Source organism: Solanum stenotomum, chromosome 8 (assembly GCF_019186545.1).
Source record: "Solanum stenotomum isolate F172 chromosome 8, ASM1918654v1, whole genome shotgun sequence".
Lineage (NCBI taxonomy): Eukaryota > Viridiplantae > Streptophyta > Magnoliopsida > Solanales > Solanaceae > Solanum > Solanum stenotomum.
Genome location: NC_064289.1, coordinates 14,903,128 through 14,923,983, shown reverse-complemented (window position 1 = coordinate 14,923,983; position 20,856 = coordinate 14,903,128). Strand labels below are relative to the sequence as shown.

The 20,856-nt window shown below is 31.7% G+C and overlaps 3 protein-coding genes across 6 annotated transcripts; 1 reads left to right on the top strand and 2 right to left on the bottom strand.

Moving 5' to 3' along the window:
• Positions 1 to 2,099: 2,099 nt before the first annotated feature.
• Positions 2,100 to 8,442, bottom strand: LOC125874711 (uncharacterized). Of its 4 annotated transcripts, none has more exons than XM_049555716.1 (8): positions 8,284 to 8,442; positions 7,358 to 7,409; positions 4,984 to 5,254; positions 4,785 to 4,879; positions 3,581 to 3,734; positions 3,369 to 3,465; positions 2,848 to 2,930; positions 2,100 to 2,407 (listed from the first exon to the last, which is right to left on the bottom strand). In XM_049555716.1, exons 2-8 carry the CDS (start codon positions 7,403 to 7,405, stop codon positions 2,400 to 2,402), a joined length of 756 nt encoding a protein of 251 aa, XP_049411673.1. In that variant the 5' UTR covers positions 7,406 to 7,409; positions 8,284 to 8,442; the 3' UTR covers positions 2,100 to 2,399. The 4 variants fall into 4 exon arrangements, with proteins under 4 accessions (XP_049411673.1, XP_049411674.1, XP_049411675.1 ...); XM_049555717.1 differs by having other exon boundaries at positions 7,358 to 7,418; positions 8,384 to 8,436; XM_049555718.1 differs by having other exon boundaries at positions 8,384 to 8,436.
• Positions 8,443 to 13,264: 4,822 nt separating this feature from the next.
• On the top strand, positions 13,265 to 14,962 carry LOC125873231 (uncharacterized). Its single transcript, XM_049554132.1, has one exon. The coding sequence runs from the start codon at positions 13,377 to 13,379 to the stop codon at positions 14,550 to 14,552; it is 1,176 nt and encodes a 391-aa protein (XP_049410089.1). The 5' UTR covers positions 13,265 to 13,376; the 3' UTR covers positions 14,553 to 14,962.
• An 840-nt stretch (positions 14,963 to 15,802) lies between these two features.
• LOC125874998 (homeobox-leucine zipper protein HAT4) lies at positions 15,803 to 18,095 on the bottom strand. The gene is made up of 4 exons (XM_049556048.1): positions 17,835 to 18,095; positions 17,438 to 17,754; positions 17,208 to 17,287; positions 15,803 to 16,695 (listed from the first exon to the last, which is right to left on the bottom strand). The coding sequence occupies exons 1-4, from the start codon at positions 17,998 to 18,000 to the stop codon at positions 16,338 to 16,340; spliced, it is 921 nt and encodes a 306-aa protein (XP_049412005.1). The 5' UTR covers positions 18,001 to 18,095; the 3' UTR covers positions 15,803 to 16,337.
• Positions 18,096 to 20,856: the final 2,761 nt, after the last annotated feature.

Sequence of the window (20,856 nt, the reverse complement as noted above, 5' to 3'; positions counted from 1 at the left end):
TGACTCACTGATACCATTGTTTTTGTACCAATACATTGGTGAATAGAATCGTTCTATCCTGAGAGGATCTATTCTTTTAAACCTCGGGTACTAGAGGGTAATAATTTCCTTAAGGGGACAATGTGCATTCAGTGGGCTCGATTTTTTCCTTTCAGTTTCATTCTATTGTTACAGATCGTGGTATGTTTTTTACAGTCATTAATTTATGCTTATGTTATTGATTGTTGTTTTTGAGTACATGTTTTAAACTTTGTTGTTTATGTTTATGCTTCTGATCATTATGTTGAAGTAAAGATAAGTGAATCAACAGTTTGATGTAATCATTAGACAATTGGTGTAATGTAGATTAGAATTCTTAAACTTGTAAAATAAATGACTTTGATCTTTATAGAGTTTTCAGTGGCTAAAAGATCCGTGGAATGTCCAAGAAGGGACTTTTGAGTGTTCAGAAGTTATGGTGGTTCCACACTACCTTGGAGTTTTAGTTATTCAACTTTCTATCTTATCGAGGCATTCAATCGATTAGTGACATCCAAAAAATAAAGGAATGTAGTGGGATGGTAAATATTGTACTCAACCTTAATCAAAAGTGTGGAGTTCAAATGTTGGATTGGAGTCAATCAATTACCCCTCAAAGTAGGATGAATCCATATTAATCAAATATTAAAGAAATAATTATCTCCTTATAAACATTAGATTAAAAGTCGCAAAAAAAAAAAGTTTTAAGCATATTGATCAAAACATAAACTACAAAATATGTCTTTTGGCTGTCAAAGTAGTTTCATCGACTGCGAATGATTTTGAATAAGGTACTTGCCAAGATATCATTTAATCCAAATTATTTGAGCAACACACGTTATTTCATTAAACTCCAACAGATGTGTTTTTAAATTTTAATTAACTTATCAAGTACACAACTAATTATATAAGATGTATAATATTTAGGTTCTGTATGTAGAGGCCTTGAATAGAAAAAAAAAAACTCTCGCAATTGATGAATAAAATGTTTGTACCACTTTTTGAAAATACAAATATAGACAATTACACGTTTTCTAAAGACTTTGGTGATGAATAACTACAGTAAAATAAAGAATTAATAACAAAATGCATAAACACTTAGAATCAAATCTTTTTGATTTTAAGATTAAAAAAAAAATCATTTCATCTTTGAATAAAATATTCTTGACAATATATCGTAGGGTTGTACCCACTCAAAAACACTTATATTATCAAATGTTCAGAAGTAGATTATTGACGTAGTTCACCACTGCGCGAAGCGAGGACAATTTACCTAGTTAAAAATAATTTTATAAAAAAAATAAATTATTCACGCATTTGATTAGAAAAGGAGAATATTTTTTTTATAATATGTTTTATTTGAAACTCTTAAATAGGAAATGAACAAAATTACTTAATGAGATGATTAAATCTTTTACATGTTTGGCATAACACACTTACTACATATAATAATGTTATCCTTACATCTTTATAAGATATATTTAAACCTCTTAAACAATGAAAATACTACACAAATGAAATTTCATTTAACCAAGTAAAATTAAGATAATTTTGAAATAGTAAAAATAAATTTAGGATAATTTCAAATTTGCCAATGCTATTGGCGATTCCCTTTTGCCATTGCAGGCGATTCTTCACTCACTATAATTTCAGATTTGCGATAGGCAATCTGGGGTTCGATAGTAGGTTCTCTTTTTCAGATGCTCTTCAATAAAAAGCTTTTATTGTTGAAAATTAGACTCAAAGAACTTAAAATTTGATATATAGCACACACAGCACACTATACTCTTTTTATATCGAGAGTTATGTTTTATTTTAAATTGATCTTTGTGCTTACACACCTCGCACACTTATTATCACACTCAAGTTAATATTGTAATAGTATGTAACCTCTTTGGTTCTCTCAACGTGCAGAATGATATTTTGAACCTTATAAGACACTTTTTCAAAATGAAATTGGGAGTAGCGAGAATGGGTGAAGGAATTACAAGGTGGGATATCAAACACTCACCAACAAGACAACAATTCAGGTAGTCGACCAACTAGACAAAAGTTTAGCTAGTCAATCAACTGACCTACTAAAATTCTCCACCCTATATAAGTTATTACTGTCCTCAACACAACTTTGCGCCCAATCACTAATACACCATCACAAGTTCCTATAATTTTTCACAACAGGAGGCATCTCTAACTAGTTATATAGCAATGTGCAAAAAAATAGTTAAAAACAGGGGTACTTGTTAAATGTTTAAGGCTACATTTTTTTTGTATGAAATCTTGGAACAGTATAAATATATAAGACGAAGCTGATTGTGTGTTGTAAGTTGCTGAGAAGTGTAACAACGTCGTTGTATAAGAAAAATCACTCCACCTGCTAGTGTTCATTGGCCTGAAAACAGAAATGTGAAGAGCACTCAAATTGGTTCGTTATAAACTAAAGCTGCAGAAACAGTTACATGTAAATGAAGGGAAGAATGGAAATTGATGTGATCAGTTGGACATTCATCAACGTATTACAGAAACATGCTGAATCCTAAATCATGGTTAAACACCAAACAGATACGCCACTACAGCAGTTTAGGAAAGTCCGCAAAAAGCACTTTAAAATTTCTCATTTTTCACACCTTTAAAGGAGTTTGATTTCTGAATTGAAGCTCTAAATAAACCAAATCAAACACAAGATATACCTTAGACATAATGTCCTTCCTTTCACTAATGTAGTAAAGGAGAGACAAGGAGGTTCAGGGGGATGGCATGCAAAAAGAGCATGGTTTGGTTTTTGAAAGGCGACAACAGATTAGCATTCACAGGTATAAATGTCGAACATACCATAGTTTTGATGCACCTTTGTGAATTTGTGGATGGCTTTTATGAGGGAACCAAACTCCATGGACTTTAAGGTTCCCATATGTCTGCAGCCAAAAATGAATAATTTCAGATCCAAAACCCTTTTGAAACATGTATGAAAAATAGTGCATACTCAAGAAACATTAGCAAATTTCCAACCAAGATTCTACCTCAAGGAAAATATGGAAAAAAATTCAAATAAGGGCCAACTTTTAACTAGGTTTGTGAAATTGAGAGCATCTTGTACCCTCCCTATCTGATTTGTTGATTACTGATTCCGGATAACCAACAACAAGAAATTCATAAATACAAGCTACAGATGCATGTGTGCTGTCATAATGTAACTGTTTGAGACTATACCGCGGTGGCAGTACCTTCAAAGAATCAAAGCAAATGAGGATGGAAATAAAACATAATTTCCAAACCTAAAAACATTATCTGGAGAGTCTCTCGTGCCAGAGATGAGCAAAAAATGTCAAGTGTTTCTGCATGAATGTACTTACACGATCTCAGTGTACCGGATTCTCCATGCTGGAAAACCCATGTGACATCTCACAGGACCATAAACGAATAAAAGATCAGGCTCTGGTCCCCCAAAACCTGTAGGTTTGATAATTTATCACGTTTATAGAAAGCCACCATTCAAGCAAAGATGAAAAATTCATATTGATGAATACATCAGGCAAACAGGGGGGAGGAAGATTAATCAACAGACCTACAGCTTGTAGCGCCTCAGACATGTCAGACTCTGTAAAATTCGGCTTTTCTGGTTTTGTGCTAGCATAATGCTTGGCAAAGAGTAAATTAGCTGCTTTGGCTACTGCAGGTTTTGAATCAGCAAAAGAGACAAACTCCAGGTCTACATGCTTCTGGCACAGAAGGGTATCGGCAAAGGAAACAAACTTAAGTCATTAGTGACATATTATGTAAATTTACTTTAAACTGAGACCTTAATGACATTTGCAGTATAGCATATAAACTTAATTTTAACAATATTGGCTCTATGTCACTTCCCATCCACCCCCTAACCCCAATATAACCAAAAAGGGGAAGGAAATAGCGTAAAAGTTATATAGAGAATCTGAACTTATTTTATTTATCATTTCTCATTCTTCTTCAAGACCCAGGTTCATAGTCATTAGTCATTACAATTGTAAAATAACACCGGGACAATTCAAGAGTTCAAATTGGCATCATTCTCTAAAAAGAAGAGAAAATGTAATTCAAAAGAAAGAATCGGTAACTGTCCTAGGCGCGTCTGAAAATAAGACTTAACAGACACCCTATCACTAGAGAAGATAAAATATACTAAATGAGTGGAAAGGGTTTTGAAGGTCTTTGTTTTTTCTCTGCCCCTACTATTATACATGATAATGAAAATTACTAGTGATAAAATCTTCAGAGTAGGTTATTATCATTGGACTAGATAGAGACATCTTTGAAATTAATATATCCTGGATCCAGAAAATGTATAAAATATGTCATTGTCCAGGTGAAAAAAATGTACACTGACCCCTATCCTGAATTCCTTTGTGCTTTCCGAGAGTCAACAGTCTAATATTCTGAAATGAGAAAATGTTAACTCACAGTATTGTTTATATAGTTTTTCAATCTCTAACTTCTCAAATGACGAGCTGTCAAATTATTTGCCAAATTCAAGGACATCATGGGAGTAATCTACTATCTTCCATTAATCAGATTCCTTACATTCCTTACATCTTTTTCAGCATAACTCAAGCTAGAGCGCATGTCACATAGATTTGCAGGTGGTACTGTCAGGATTTGATTCCCAACAAGAATGATGCTTCACGTGAATAGACCAGGACTTAAATTTTTTAATGAAGATAAAGGTAATGTGTACTGAAATGCAAGAAGTAACAGAAACATAAGTCTAAAACTAGCCAGGAACTTGACGATACCTCACCCAAAGTTCCATGATCCGATCCTTCTACAATGGCTTTCTGGGACTTGTTCAATCCTTCTATAATAGCTGTCTGGGACTTTTTCAGCACTCCTACAATAAGCAATGGCTGTGGGAATCATATTTTTTAGCAAAGTCTTGTAGATGCATCAGAAAGCACATGAACAAGCTGGTAATTAATTTTTTGACGACCTTACCTTCTCTATCATAGAGACAGATGCTTTTTACACCAATAGACGCAAGCCAACACAATAATTCAAGAACTTTTGAAGTTTCACAAGCTTCTTCACTGTCAATCACAACAGCCAGATAGCGCACTTTACTAATGTTAACGGAATTGTAACTCTTTAGCAGCCCACTAGAAATAAGGGTATTCTCAACCATACGAGCTATGCCTAATACAGAGTACCAAACATTGATGATCAAGTGTAAGATGAGCCAGACCAAATGAAGCAAAAGGTTACCACACTGAAAAGAAGTCCAAAACCAAAAGTGAGCTAATATAGTGATATCAAGAAAAAATGAACAGCATGCTTTTAACAAAAAGAAATCTTTGAACTACAATTTCCCTACAGCTGATAGCATAATCACCCAAAGAGGTTAAGAGCGTGACTGAGGAAAGGGACTACTACTTTAGCAATATTGTTTTTTAAATTAAAGAGCTCCGGTGTATTATATATAACTTCCACAGCAACCATAGGTGGGCAGTGTTGAGTCCTTAGTAAGTGAATTAAATTCAGCCACAATTTGATGCCGTTGATATATTCGTGAATCACATATTTCATGTTTTACTGCTTAATCTCAACGAACATGAATGCGCTACTTTGTAAAACAAGGAACTGGTTTAGTTTTTTTTATCTGAAACAAACAAGGAACTGGTTTAGTTTTTTTTATCTGAAACAAACAAGGAATAGGTTTAGTGTGACCAAGACCCAAAAACTAAACTCAATCTGAAGCTCAACGGTTAGCTCTTGCTAGATAACGTAGGATGTCAAATCATTTTTTTACAACCACAAACCTAATCAAAATTTCACAATGTAGTTCATTTGTTGATGATCCATAGGAAGCACTACATACTTTTGAATGTATACAATTTAGCCTTTGAAATGTCTAGTTTTTTTGAAATAGATCCTTTGAAATGTCTAGTTCTTTCAAGATTCTTTATACTTAATTGAGCTAGAACAAAATATATGTATCTACTTATATATAACTTATAAGAGATTTAACACAACTACCATAGAAAGGGAATTGACTTCGAGACAGAGATCCCGAAGGGGTGGCCCAATGGTTTGGGCTTGGGACTTCCATGTTGGAGGTCTCAAGTTCGAAACCCCTTGCCAGCGAAAGCAAGGGGTTTGCCTTCTGGATCGAGCTAGTCGCACCGGGCTTGCCTAGTGCGGGTTACCTCTCCTATATGGTTTGTGAGCTATTGCATAGGAGTGGAGGTTTTACCCTGTGCGCACCCAAAGAGTAGTGGCTGCGAGTTTCCCTTGTCATCAAAAAAAAAAAAAAATTAACAAGACAGAGGAATTGTAGAATTATTCTCCATTAGGGGTGGGCATTCGGTTCTTCGGTTCGGTTTTATCAAACTTCGGTTCGGTTTTTTCTACTTCAGTTCAGTTTAATTCGGTGTTGTTAAATCGGTTTTTCGGTGTGAATGAAAAATAAAATAAGGATAAAATATAAGATACTTAGAAATTTAAAACTATATTAAGGAGTGATGTATATAACCGTGGAACACTTATTGTGCTAACTAAAAGACTATATTTGTCTTTATCAAGAACATTGTGCCTCCAACTATTTCTCGAGAAAAACAAGTACGAAGACGGTTCCTTTACATAATGTACATTGGTAGAAATATGTTTGAGTTTCTCTTGGAAATTAATATTTGAAGTTAACTATTGAATTGTACATTTGTTGTTACATTGATTTGTTCATGAATGATTTAATTGTTAGTTGAATTTTTAATTTTTAGTTAAGACAATGACCATATATATATAAAAAAAAATATATATATATATATATATATATATATTTATTTAAAAATAAAAGTTCGGTTCTTCGGTGCACCGTAGTTTTGAGACCCTTACACCGAACACTGAACCGAAGAACCGAACTTCCAAAAAAATAACACTGACACCGAACCGAAAAACCGAAGAACCGAATTAGTTCGGTTCGGTTTGGTTTTTCGGTTTTCCGGTATTTATGCCCATCCCTATTCTCCAAGAGATACTTTTGAATCAATATCATTTGGACAGTGAAGTAAAAACTACTTCAAATATTTAACAAGGAGATCCATTATACTTAATACTAACATAGAGAATTTACAATAGGAAATAAGCAATGAAACAGTAACAAAGAAGGAGATGAGATTCCAGAAGAATCAGAGGTGAGAAGCATAGACTTTGCCTAAGCACAATACACAATCGACTCCTCTGCTTGACTAATATTTTTCTATATAAATGTATTCTCTCCATCACCATTCGGTTGACACCTCTACAGGGGCATATAACATATATGTACATTAGGTTCATACATACAAGAATATTAACCAAAATTATTATGGCTTACCACAGATGTCCAGCTTAGAATCTTCTGCACCTCATTCCCTAAGCCCATTGATCTGCAAATACTTCAAGAAAAAATAGGTGAAAATAAATAAATTGCTGCAATTTCCCCAACAAAGTAGTTATAGTAATTATCACCAATCACACATACAAGAAACGATAGAAGCAAAACTTTGTACTATCTGAAATTGGTTTTAACCCAAACAAGAAAACACCATAACAATATGCAAAATATCAAACTCTAGCAATTTGGGAGTGAGAAGCTTACCAAAAAAACTAACTTCAAATTATTTTTAATCCAATAAAATAAACCCAGATGAGAAAAACTCATAAATTAGTGAAAAGGGTGTTTGACTCCAAAAAAGTCTAACAGAACATGATTTGATCTCACGTGAGCTTCCTCTGCCTCTCTCTAGATTGACGAAATTCCCACAACTAATCATCTAGGCATAGGCAACTGCTTGGATGTCCACTTCTTTCAATAGAAAAAGTGTATATAGTTTTGTGGGGAGAAGAACAAATGTTCAAAATGTCTAATGTACACCCTCCGTTCCATATTAGTTGTCCGTCTTTCTATAAATAGGACTACTACTTAGTATTAATTTACAACAACAACAACATAATTCCACAAGAAAGGTCTGGTGAGGCTAGAGTGTATGCAAACATTACCAGGTAGAGAGGTTGTTCGAACAAAATTATCAAAACATTTAACTTAACATAAAACAAATACATTTAAATTGACTGTAGTAGCAGCCAGCAGGCAGTAGAGGCGAGGACCAACAATCAATACCATTTAATAAACCATTTAACTCGTAGCAGTAGGCACTACGCAGTAGGCACTGTAGGCACTACGCAGTAGTTCAGAACCATTTTTTGAACATCCAATCAATTACTAATAGTTAAAACTACCAACAAAAAAAAAACACTTGCCGAGTTTCTTATCCGATAAATAATGAAATTGAGCAGGGATCCCAAACAAAAAGCAGCCCTCAGCAACACAATCCAGAAAAGAACACTATCAGGCAGCAACCTGCTGGTCGCCAACGGGAGACGAGCACGAGAGAGACTGAGAAGACAGTGAAAGAGATGGATGAGATGAGGGAGTTAAGAGTTTGAGGGAGAAAGAGAAGTGAATTTTGATTTAGGGCACCAAATTTAAATAGGTTGGGTTGGGTTGGGTTTTTAAATTAAAATGTTTTAACTTAAATTATAATATATTATTTCGATATTTATTTAATAAAATTATCGCGACTCTTATGCAGGGGCAGAGACAGCATATAATGAGGGAGTTTATCCGAACCCCCTCGGCGAAAAATATTACTATTTATATATGGTTAAAATTATTTTTTAGGTATGTATAATAGATGTCGAATCCCCTTCCACTAGTTCGTGTGTTTACTTCTCAGATTTTGAACCCCCTTATTAAAATTTCTGGCTCCGCCACTGCTCTTACGTTGAACATCGAACTAAAAGATTAGTTTTTCAGGGAAAAAAATCGAAACCAAAACAAAAAAAAGTTTAAAAAATTGTTAATGCAGCTCGGTTTGATTTTTGATTTTTCGATATCTATGCCCACTATTAGAATATCATATTAAAAATAATTTTTTTGATATTCAATATTTATAAATAAAAAAAAAGAACTAAGACATTTGTACCGAAGTATATAATTAAATATACATTTCATATATATTAAGTATTATAATACTAACAAACATATAAAATAGTATAAGTACAAAATTAATTATTTAAATGTTGGTATTTTGCTTAGTCTGTTTTAATTGAAATATCTTTTTCTTTTAATTGATTAATAAAGGAAATTATTTGTACTTTTTTGAAATATTTCTACATATATAAAGTTTTGTATGATATAATCAAAATGTTACTTTGAATAGTAGTAATTTATATTACGGAAAATGGTCAAAATTGCCCCTGAACTATGCGAAATAGACCACTTATACCCTTCGTTATATTTTGAGATCAAAAATATCCCCGTTGTTATCCCTAGAGACCACAAATACCCCTCAAAAGTTAACAATCCAAATTGTTAATGACATGGCAAGCCATGTGGGACTGATCTCGCCACCTAAGTTGCCAACTAGGATTTCCAACATTTAGAAATCCTTCTAAAATGAGAAATAAATCTTTTATTTTTAATTACATAAAAATATTTATATTTTTAATTAAAAACCTTTTATTTTTAATTACGTAAATATTTACCACTCTTTATTAATATTTATATTTATTGCCGTTAAAAGTTATTTTTTCATCGTAGTTTAACTATTAACCAAGTATATTTCCACTTGATAAATAACTAATATATAATATATCTAACTTGATAGGATGATTTTTTGTATAACATACCTGTATCTTCTATATGTATGAGGGAAAATTTACGGCTCGATAATATTAACTTTGTTCTTGTTTTTTTTGTTGGATTAATACAATTTTAGAAGATCTAGATTTTTTAAAAAAGTTAGTGGTAATCCTAGTTGGCAGCTTAGGTGGAAGGATCAGTCACACATGGCTTGCCATGTCATTTAAATTTTGGGTTGTTAATTTTTGAGGGGTATTTGTGATCTCTAAAGATAAGAGTGAGGGTATTTTTGAGCTCAAAATGTAACAGAGGGTATAAGTGGTCTATTTCACATAGTTCAGGGGCAATTTTGACCCTTTTCTGTTTATATTATGTAAGTATACTCATACAGTACCCTCGCAATACGCGAAGTTTAGAGAAATCATAAAATATTATATATTGCATTATATGTTGGATTTTATTAAACACAATTTTATAAATTTTTAAATTTAAACAATTTGACCTTGATTAGAAGGTCAACAGAGAAGAAAAAAAAATTCTTCATCTAAATTATCGTAAGATTCTGTATCATGTATAATTAAAATTTAAAATATGTTGATGAATTCATATTATTACTCATCAAAATAAGAAGAAGAAATTTATTTAGATTATCATGGTCATATCTCTGGTGGGTTGTGAATAATATTAATTAGTCATAATATCTAAATGTTCCATTTAATTTGACTTCATTTTATATTTACACTTTCTACTTTTTGGTGTGTACAAATAGGCACTCTAACTTAAACAAGTTTAACAAGTAGACACATGAGTCTTAGTAGCATAATACATGTAGGACAGAAATTGTCATGTAGAACATGTGTGTTTATATGTTCAACTTTATACAAGTTTAAGTGTCTATTTGTGCATATCAAAAGTTAGAGGGCATATATGTGATTTGATACCTAGTTAAAGGACATATATTTATGTATTATGTCTATTAATTATTAGCTACCTATTTTGGTATGCAAGGAGAGAACAATTGTTCTCAAGAATACGAAGAGTTAATGAGAAGAGAATTCTGCAATCGATATAATAATTCCACTCCTATGCAATAACTTGCAAATCATATGGAACAGATAACATGTAAAAATTGTTCAAATAACTTAGGGAGGAATTAAGGAGTTTCAATCATTAACTTCAAGGCAGTTCAACAATTCAAAGTTAAAAAGGTTGGAGAATCTGATGCTATATTAGTTACTGCATGTTTATTTTCATGGATATCTTTTGAATTCAACTTTTGACCACCAGCTTTTTTCAAAGAAACATATTCCCGTTCCTGTTTTTTTCATTCGTAGTTCGACATTGTATAAGAGTTTGACTAAATTTAAATTTACGTCTTATAATATTTATTTCTAAGGGTAACACTTCCAATTTTTTTTTTTTCTATTTTCAAAGCTTGAACGCGAGACTTTCCAATTAAGAGTCGAAGAGTATCCCACTTATTCCACCATAACCCACATCGTTTCTTTGTTAAATACTTATTCTAGTTTCCTATGCCTTACTTTAATTCTTATAGAAACGATGTTGAACTCATCCCAAAATAAGCTAATAAGCTTTGACCGAACAATCAAATATATAGCTAGCCCAATAACTTATTTACAGTGACGGTACGAATTTTATAATGTTAGAAGTCTTTTGAACGCAGATTTTTTTTATAAAAAACATTGTTTGATTATATTTTTTTTTCATTGTTTGATTATATATTGAACTGATTCTTAAGTTAGTTTTTTTAAGGTAAATCTTTTAAGTTCGAGAAACTGGTTCAATATCAATTTTTCTAGTATAAAATCTTTTACTACATACAAAACTCTTATTTTCACAAAAATGAAACACTATCCAAATATTACTTTATAACTTTCAAATATTATTTTCTTAACGTAACTACAAAAATTCTTGTTCTATCTCCTACCCCGAATGCCCTTCCCCTCCTTCAAATTTGACCGTATTATTATAGGGTACAATAAAAGTAAATAATTTATTATACTAAACTATTATATGAACAATATCATCTAAAAAGTTTTAAAAAATTGCTAACACGTATCAATCTTTATTTTGTTCTATTTACGCCAAGCCTCAACTTTATTGATTTATTTTATTTTAATCATCGAAGTGTTTCAATTCTCAAAAGTAATTTTTCTTAACCTATGCAATGATTTGTTTTAGTTTGTTCTTAATGAAGGTACTAGAAACTAAAGGAGCTTTAATAAAGGGAAAAAGGAGAAATATATCTCCGAACTATCGTAAATGGTATGCAAATATCCTCCGTCATATTTTTGGGACATTGGTGCCCCTGCCGTCTAAAAACTAGAGCANATAAAGGGAAAAAGGAGAAATATATCTCGAACTATCGTAAATGGTATGTAAATATCCTCCGTCATACTTTTGGGACATTGGTGCCCCTGCCGTCCAAAAACTAGAGCATATATGCCCTTCATTCTAATGGAAGACTAAATAGGGACACATGGCGCAATTTTATCCGTCGATAAATGTCGGATCGGTGGATAAGATAATGACACGTGTATGTCCGTTAGTATAAAGGGTATATATGCTCTAGTTTTGGACGGCAGGGGCACCAATGTCCCAAAAGTATGACGAAGGGTATTTGCATACCATTTACGATAGTTCAGGGGTATATTTTGTCCTTTTTCCCTTTAATAAATGATTCTTTTTTTCCAAAGTGAGTCACAGTAACTAATTAATTTTACTATGTTGATTTGAATTTGAAAGTGAAAAATATTTTACATTTGGCATAATATATAATTTTTTCCTTTAATTTTGTTTCATTTCACATTTATGCACTTCAACTTTGAGTGTGTATAAGTAGATACTTGAACTTATATAAAGTTGAACAAGTAGACATGTAAGTTCTATGTGACATAATACACGTCGGATGCGTAGGACACAAATTGTCATGTAGGATGTCAGATGTCATGAATGACGCATGTGTTTATTTGCTCAACTTCATGCAAATTTAAGTATCTATGCACACCCAAAGTTGAAGATTATAAATGTCAGTTGAGGACATATTTATGTATTATGTCAAAATAAAATATTCTTAACTTTCAAGCTCAAATCAAATAAGTATTGTCCAAATATCTAAATCGACAACAAAAAAAAAACCATTTCTTCCCTTCTTAAAGACCATTTGATGTTAGCTAGGAGAGATTATTTGTCTTTGTCTTTTCGATGCAAGAAAGAGGCATATTTAATTTTTTTTTGGTTGCGTTGAAATGAAAGGTTAAGCACCTCTTTGGCTCCAAGAATATCAAGAATATTTGGAAATTTTAAAAATTACCCCAAATTTTTATATTTTATAAAAAAATACCCATTACTTTTTAATTCAACTAATATTTGTTTTAACTTTTCTGAAAAAGTTTGATTTCTAATTTGAGTGATAAAATTGAGAAAAAAGAATAATTTGTGTTTATTGAGTTATAATTATAACTGAAAAAAAGTGTGAGTTGAGACCATAAGGGGCAAGAATGAAAATAGTGGAGTGGTTAAAAGAAGAAATAAAGCATAAGTTGAAATCATGTCACTCCTCCCAAAAATCTTTTTTCATCATCTTTCACTTTTCTATACTTAGTCCCTAAGACTTCTCTTCTTCATCTTCTAATCTTCTTTTCACAGTCTACAACACAAGATCCAAAACTCAAGTTCCTTACTTTCAATGGATCAAGATTCAGCTCCTTACATCTCCAAAAAACAGAAACCAAACCATGCAGACTACCCTTGTAAGTTTTACAACATTTTTACCTTTAAAACTATGCTACTTATCATATTTCTAGTTGCACTTCCACTTTTTCCTTTACAAGCTCCTGAAATCATCACCCAAACAGGAAATTGGGAACTTGTTCAGCTTATTTTAGTTGGTATAGCTGTTTCTTATGGCTTATTCAGTAGAAAAATCGATAATGATAACGATAACGATGATGATGAGTCAGAAAATGAATATTTATATAGTTCAAAATTTGATAATGTTCAATCTAAATTACTTGAGGTTTCATCTTTTTTTGAAAACCATCAAGTGTCTGATGAAAACAGAGTGAATAATTATCAGTATTGTAGTGGTAAGCCAGTAGTTGTTGTTGCTAAGGAAAATGATGCTATTATTAGTTCAAGTTTTGTTGAAAAGCCTTTGCTTTTGCCAATTAGAAGTTTAAAATCCCCTGTTCTTGAGCCTATCTCAACTACTACTAATTCACCAAAATCCGTGACTTCATCTCCAAGAAAGATTGATCACAAAATTGTGAGGAAACAGAGTTTTAATAAATCCTCTGTTTCACATCCATCACCACCACCTCCTCTGCCATCGCCATCGATTGTTAAAAAATCTACTCTGTTGAGATCAAGCTCTATAGTGATGGATGATCATAAAGGTTCTTTTGGTAAGGAACTGAGGAGAAGTACTAAGAGTGTTCCATTTGAATTGAGCTCGTATAAAGGGAAGTCTGTTCGAACAATTAGGCCGTTCATTGGGGCTGCAAGGGCCAGAGTATATGCTAAAGATTTCATAAATGGGAAAGCAGAGGATGAAAGAAACAAAAAAGTTGATACACAGATGCAAGTGGTACAGCCAGCATTGATGGATTTTTCAGGGGAAGAAAAGAAAACGTCGATTTTTGAAAATGTAGTAGCGGAAAGTGATGAGGATTCAGACGATTATATTGAAGAGAGCTCGGAAAATGTAGACGAAGAAAGAAAATGTGTTGTTGATGGTAGTCCAGATAATGTAGACAAGAAGGCTGATGAGTTCATAGCTAAATTTAGGGAGCAAATTAGGCTTCAGAGAATTCAGTCCATTCGTACATCGGCTAAACAGCCTGCTAAAAAGCTAATCCAGTAAAAATATTCTTGTTCAAAACTGAGATGATACTATGAATTGATCACTTGCTGTGAAGAGTCTCACATCGCGTTTTTAATATGGGCTTGGGCAATCATTGCAACTAGCTTTTAGGTTTGAGTTAGGGTCAAGTGTCATGTCGTATATTTACTTGCCATTTGAAAAAGTCTTATGGTTTAGCTAGCTATCACTTGGCACTACTGAAGTTGTCTTTTTTTTTTCTTTTTCAGTTTGTATTTGAAGATTTGAGGTTTCTGGTAAAGATATTCTAGTATTGTAATTATATAATTAGTCACCTATGTCTGTGCCAGTAGTTGATTTAGTACCATGAGGCTCATTGTGGTTATAGAAAAGAAAATCTTTTGGTTTTATGTTGATTATTAACATGGTATTGTAATTCTGTTCTTCCAAAATATGTCTGATGTTCAGAGAATTAATTCTTCATTTATGATCAGTTAATCACTATGCCTTCCTATATCAGTTAAACTATTTTATGATGGTTGTTCAGAAATAAATGAGAAATTTACAAGAATTGGCTTTAAGGCTAAGTATACATAGTGTCCCATAATGTTAGTGTGCCAAAGTCTCTGGTGACTGGACGATTTTGGAACTTTATTTTTTGTTAGCCTTTAATTAATTAGGTTTAAAATTAAAAGATATTATAATAGATATTCCATCAAACAATACGGAAAAATCTATGCAAACAGTCCTATTAAAAGTTTAAGATCAAACAACATGACAACAAGTTTTACTTTAATGAAATGAGTTATAATCACACAAATATCTATCACTTATTTTAGACCATAAATTTCAAAGTTCTTATAAATTTCAAAGTTCTTTCTTTTTTATCTTAAAAGTCATGTTAAATCAAACTAGCTTGTTTAAAATCAAACGGAGGGAAGCCGTAAACTCTGCATATTTACCAATGAATGCATGATTGCGATTTCCTAGAACAAAAGCCCAAGTTCGACATTGGGCCGGTTTGCATTATCCATTTGAGTCAATATATATATGGATAGGGATCTCAACCCGAATATCCATCTCCTTATTGAACTATTTAAGTCTACCTATTTGAACTTCGGACAACTCTGTAGTGAGAGAGTCGGAAAATATTTTTCATGAAAAATGTTTTTCTTTATACCAAACACACCCAGACTATCTTGACTATTATTGCATGCTCTCTCCCATTTCATATATTGGACTAGGACTTGCCTAACTTATATTATTTCGTTAATTTTGAAATAAGTAATGAAATTGAATTTATCCAGTTTTGAGAAATTTATTATGTTTAATTCAAGCAAAAACCCCGCAAAATAAGGAACTAAATTCCAATAACATTAGGATACAATGGTTCCAGGTTGTAATTTGTTTGTTTAACAGTTCCCTTAATATATATAAGTACTAGTCTTTAAGAAGGTACAATTAATCATATTAAATCAAGAAACAATTATTGAACAAACTTTCCAAAATTACTGTTAAGAGGTAGACATTCAACTACTAGTTGATTATGATGATAAAGTGATTTGGAGTTTACTTTACATAAAAAAAAAACACTCTTTCTCCAGTCCCCACAAATAATGATGGGAAAGAAAGAAGGAACTAACTACTAAATTAAGTAAAATGGACTTATAACCTAATTAGTCACTAAAACAAAATTCGAGGGACAACAAATAAAAACAAGAGATTTTCTAGACCCCTCATAACCCCAACAACCTTATCTTATAACAAAACATTATATTCCTCCCTACACACATTATGGTACTTAATATTCACATTTTGTCATTGTCACTACTTTTGTCTTGCAAATGTAGGATAAGTGTCCATTTGACCATAATGCCCTTGTGAGATGGGTGTGGAGGATGGGCCCCACATGTTTAAGGGCATAGGTTGGTGATGCTGATGAGGTGGACCAACGCGATGAGGCGGGATGTTGACAGGTGTATTTGTGGGTCCCGTCGCGACATGCTCACATGAAGGGCACATGGTGAGGGTGGTGGGAGGGGTCATTTGCATGTAGAATTGAGGTGAATGCTTTAGTGACCTTAACTCTTGAACTTCCTTTTGTAACCTCCTGTTTTCATCTGTCAGATTCTCAACGCATCTCTTTAAGAATTCGCAGTCTACTTCTGTTTGCTTCAATTTTGTCCTGTATGTCCATAACAAACTATATTCAGCACTATTAATGTAGCTAAATAGTAGATTTCAAAAGATGTTATATTAGTGTGGGGAATTTGATTTTTCAAACAAGCACTCAACTAATCTTAGAAAGATAATCATCTTCTGAATAAAAATCATTTGAGAAATTAACTCAAATTAGCATGACAATAATGTTTTCTTGTTTAAGTGGAGTTGGAAAGTTCACATTTCTCATTAATTATTTGGTACAACAACAAGTCAACCACATACTCGATATAGGTAATCTCACAAGTGAGATCCGACAATTATAAAGTGAGTGCACACAGACTTTATACCTATACCTATCGAGTGGGATGAGATTGTTTCCATTTCTCATTATTGAGTCCATGATTTGGTTTTCACATTCAATATGCTGTTCAATCTTTTGCTTCATTATTATTCCTATGATTGTCTATATTAATTTTGCTTATATATTGCAGATATAATTAAAACGACTTAATTAATTAGAGACAAAAATCTCACCTAGCTCTCCTATTCTGGAACCACACTTCCACTTGCCTAGGCCTTAATCCCAGTCTCTTTGCCAATGCCAATTTTTGTTTCTGCACAAAAACAAAAAATCATCATCAATACTTGTAAAATTAATTTGAATTTCCGAAAATGCCCTTGAAAACGCCATTTCTTCTAATAGATATATTTGAGTTATAAACAATATTTACCCATTAATTAAATAACATTAATTAGAAACTTACAGGATTGAGGGTATGATGGTCTTTGAAGCTATCTTCAAGTACAGCGGACTGTTCCTTTGTTAAACGGAGTTTTTTTCTACAAGTTTCTCCGTCTTCCTCATCGCTAATACCTCGAGAGCTAGCCCTTTCCATTTCATTCTCCTCAGTACAGTTCCCTTCTCTTTCACTTCGCTTATTTCCACTCAAACTTGAAATAGTGCTGTTCGGAGATGATACGCCGCCTTCCTCCTCCTCCGCCGTCGCCGGCATCCTGTTCACGTCGATTCCCTTCAGGAAACTCCTCGTCTCCACTAATCTGCATGCCTCCGTGTTCAGATCTGCAGAAAAAATCGACTCATTTTTTAGATCAACATAATAAAAGTACAGACTCAAGAGGATTTAAAATTAATTAACAAACCTGATGAGGAATGAGGAAATGGAGGATGAGTAGTCCAATAATTATTATTGAAGGCAGAAGAAGGGGATATTATTGTTGAAGGAATGAGATTTATGGTGGTTGTTCTCTTTTCTGCAGAAAAACTTAGGCTGAGACTCAACCCCAGATCTTCTTTTCCCATCATCATTTTAATTACTAATTTCTCTATGTATAACTGTTTCTCAAAGAAGATTTTTTCAGTTTTTTTCTTCTGGTAAGATGTGAGAATTAAATTGGACTTTGCAATCTGAAGAGTGATGGTGTAATGAAGGGGTTTATATATAGGAGGATGCACTGCTTTTTAAAAAATATATATTGATAAATAAAAATACTTTCGATATTTTAGGACAGGGGAAATAATTTTTTATACTCCTAACAATTGTCAAGTTATATTCCTCAATAGTCAAATTATACTTGGCTACATCTTAATTTAATTTATGTGGTGCCATTTAGATGCAAAGAAGTAAGATATTTTTTAATTTAAAAATAATTTAATTTTACTTGATACAAAAGGTTAAGAAATAAAGAAGATTACAATAAAATTATGTTATCAAAATATCTTTTTAATTTTATATCGTATAATATGTAACGTAAAAAATTGAAACTAAAATATTATCAAAAAAATAAGAAAAATATCTTTTTTGAAACAAATTTAAAAAAATAGGTCATTCATTTTTAAAAAAATGAATAATAAATTGATTCTTACGCAGTTGCGAAAGTGGTCAATCATGAGTAAGAGTGTTTGCGGAGTGCCAATTATTATCAAAAATAATAGCTTTTACCATATAAATTATTACTAGTATATGATAATTAATTAATTTTTTTATTGTCATTTGTTATCGATATAGATCGATTCTTTATTACTTCTCTCCATTTTAATTGTTCACAATTTTACACGTTTCTTAAATTCAATGTTTTAAAAAATATATTAAAAATAAATAGGAAGTTAGTAACAAAAAATAATGGTTTATTTTAATATAATAAATAAATAAAAATAAATCAAGGGAATACATACTAAAACAAAAACAAAAAAAGGTGCCTTTCGTACGTCAATATCTTTCATGTAAAAGGAATTTATTTCTCAACCTCGTATAGTGCTGCTTTCACTTTGTTTTTTTTATTCTTTTTCACTTTAACTTGTTCTTATTATTGTGTAAAGCAAACAGAAAGAAATTGGTCTTTTTGTTGATCAGAGTGATTAAAATCTTTCACAATATATAATCTTGTGGTATAAGATTTGAATTGATCGATAGAATCTTGTATTAATGAGTCTTCGATTGAGACTTTCTACGTATGTCTCATATGTACATAGAGATTATTATCCACGCAATACTAATAACAATTTACAATATATATATAACCTTGATATAGTATGTTAATGTCCAAAATATTGTGAATCCCTTTAAAACTCTTACCAAAATACTTAATCGAGGGCACATCAGAGGTGTATCTCATCTGATCCTTTCGTATTGGGGAAATGTTCTCTCAATGCTCTTACGCTTTCTGAATTTATAGATGGATTCACATCGTGCCTTTTTAAAATAGCAAAATATGGAGCAAGTAGGAATAATTAAAGAGTAAATTTCTTAGATGATTACATAATTAATAGTTATTATATTACTCTCTTCGTCTATTTTTACTAGTCCACAATACTAAAAATAGTTGCCCAACAATGCTTGTCCAGTTTTAAAAATCAAGAGATAATTTACCCTATCGTATCTATTTTACCCTTGTTAATAAATAATATTTCAATATTTAATGCATTTTTTTTCAAAGCATTAAATTTAATATATTCAAAGGGTAATGTAGTAATATTAACCCTATTATTTTTAAAAAAAATATGAGAAGTGCTAAATGACCAGAAAATTTGGCCAGAATTTGGTCAGAAATTTAAAAAAACGATAATATTTTTTTTATTTTAAAATAAATTGATATTTTTTTCATTTTTTAGTTAAAAGATATTAAAATTAAAAAAATAAAAATAATTAAAAAAGTAAAACAACATAAATAAAATATCTTTCTGGCCAACTATTGCGAACATAGAGAAATCAAGTCAAATAATTAGATGTCCAATCCCTCAAATTTTGTGAAGACAAGGCTCTCAACTTCAATGTGTTTTCATTAATTTGTGTGTCTAATAATCTCTTGAGATATTACAACCAAATCAAATCAAATGATGAAAATTGAGGGGAAATACTTTGCTCTCAATTCTTCTTAGGTATCGATGAGTTTATTTCTTTTTTTAAATACAATTTTGGTATATATATATATATATATATATATATATATAAATCTTAAATTCTAAACCCTGAATCCTAAACCTTAAATCCTATATATATATTATTCAAAGTGCTTCTCCTCATATAGAATCTATGATATCAAAAAAATAAAAATAAAAAAAATCTATAATATCAAACAGCAAAGTAAAAATAAAAAAACAAATCTTTCAATAATAGATGATTCCTTAAGATACTGACTGAGCATTACGGGTCCCACAGCCCACCTGAAGTGGGTCCCAAAACCATGTCTCCTTGGTCCCTCTTATCTTTGAAATGTGAATATATAATAGGCATCTCTCCATCCTATTTTCCTCTCCACCAGTTTAAAGGGAGGGGACGAACTAGTCGCTTTCCTCCCCTTTTTTCCCTCATTTGTTGTCTTCTATTGCTTACGAGTTTAATAAAATTATTTATTAAAAATAAATATAAATTATGATTTAAATTTAATGACAAATTCTTATTTATAATTTAAATTTAACTTTCGATTTCAACTCTATAAGGTCAAGTGGCTAGTGAACATATTTTATTAAAATCATAAATTAACTTTTTAAATATTCGTACTAAATTAAAACGACATAGGAGTATATATATATATAGTTGATAGATAGCATATGAGATTCGAAGATAATTGGCAACAGAAAACTCCAAAAACTGAGTGAAGTGATGAGCCAGCTAAGGGGGAAGCTCAGCCAAAGGTCAAATGATTAGATAAGGTTAAAAACAGA

Coding starts and splice junctions, on each gene's coding strand:
- LOC125874711 (XM_049555716.1), bottom strand. CDS start 7,405: ATGGGCTTAGGGAATGAGGTGCAGAAGATTCTAAGCTGGACATCTGTG. Junction 3,735..4,784: donor ATCATGGAACTTTGGGTGAG/GTATCGTCAAGT, acceptor CTTCTGTGCCAG/AAGCATGTAGACCTGGAGTT. Junction 2,931..3,368: donor ATCCGGTACACTGAGATCGT/GTAAGTACATTC, acceptor TTTTGGCTGCAG/ACATATGGGAACCTTAAAGT.
- LOC125873231 (XM_049554132.1), top strand. CDS start 13,377: ATGGATCAAGATTCAGCTCCTTACATCTCCAAAAAACAGAAACCAAAC.
- LOC125874998 (XM_049556048.1), bottom strand. CDS start 18,000: ATGATGATGGGAAAAGAAGATCTGGGGTTGAGTCTCAGCCTAAGTTTT. Junction 17,288..17,437: donor ACCATCATACCCTCAATCCT/GTAAGTTTCTAA, acceptor GTTTTTGTGCAG/AAACAAAAATTGGCATTGGC. Junction 16,696..17,207: donor TTCCAGAATAGGAGAGCTAG/GTGAGATTTTTG, acceptor ATGGACATACAG/GACAAAATTGAAGCAAACAG.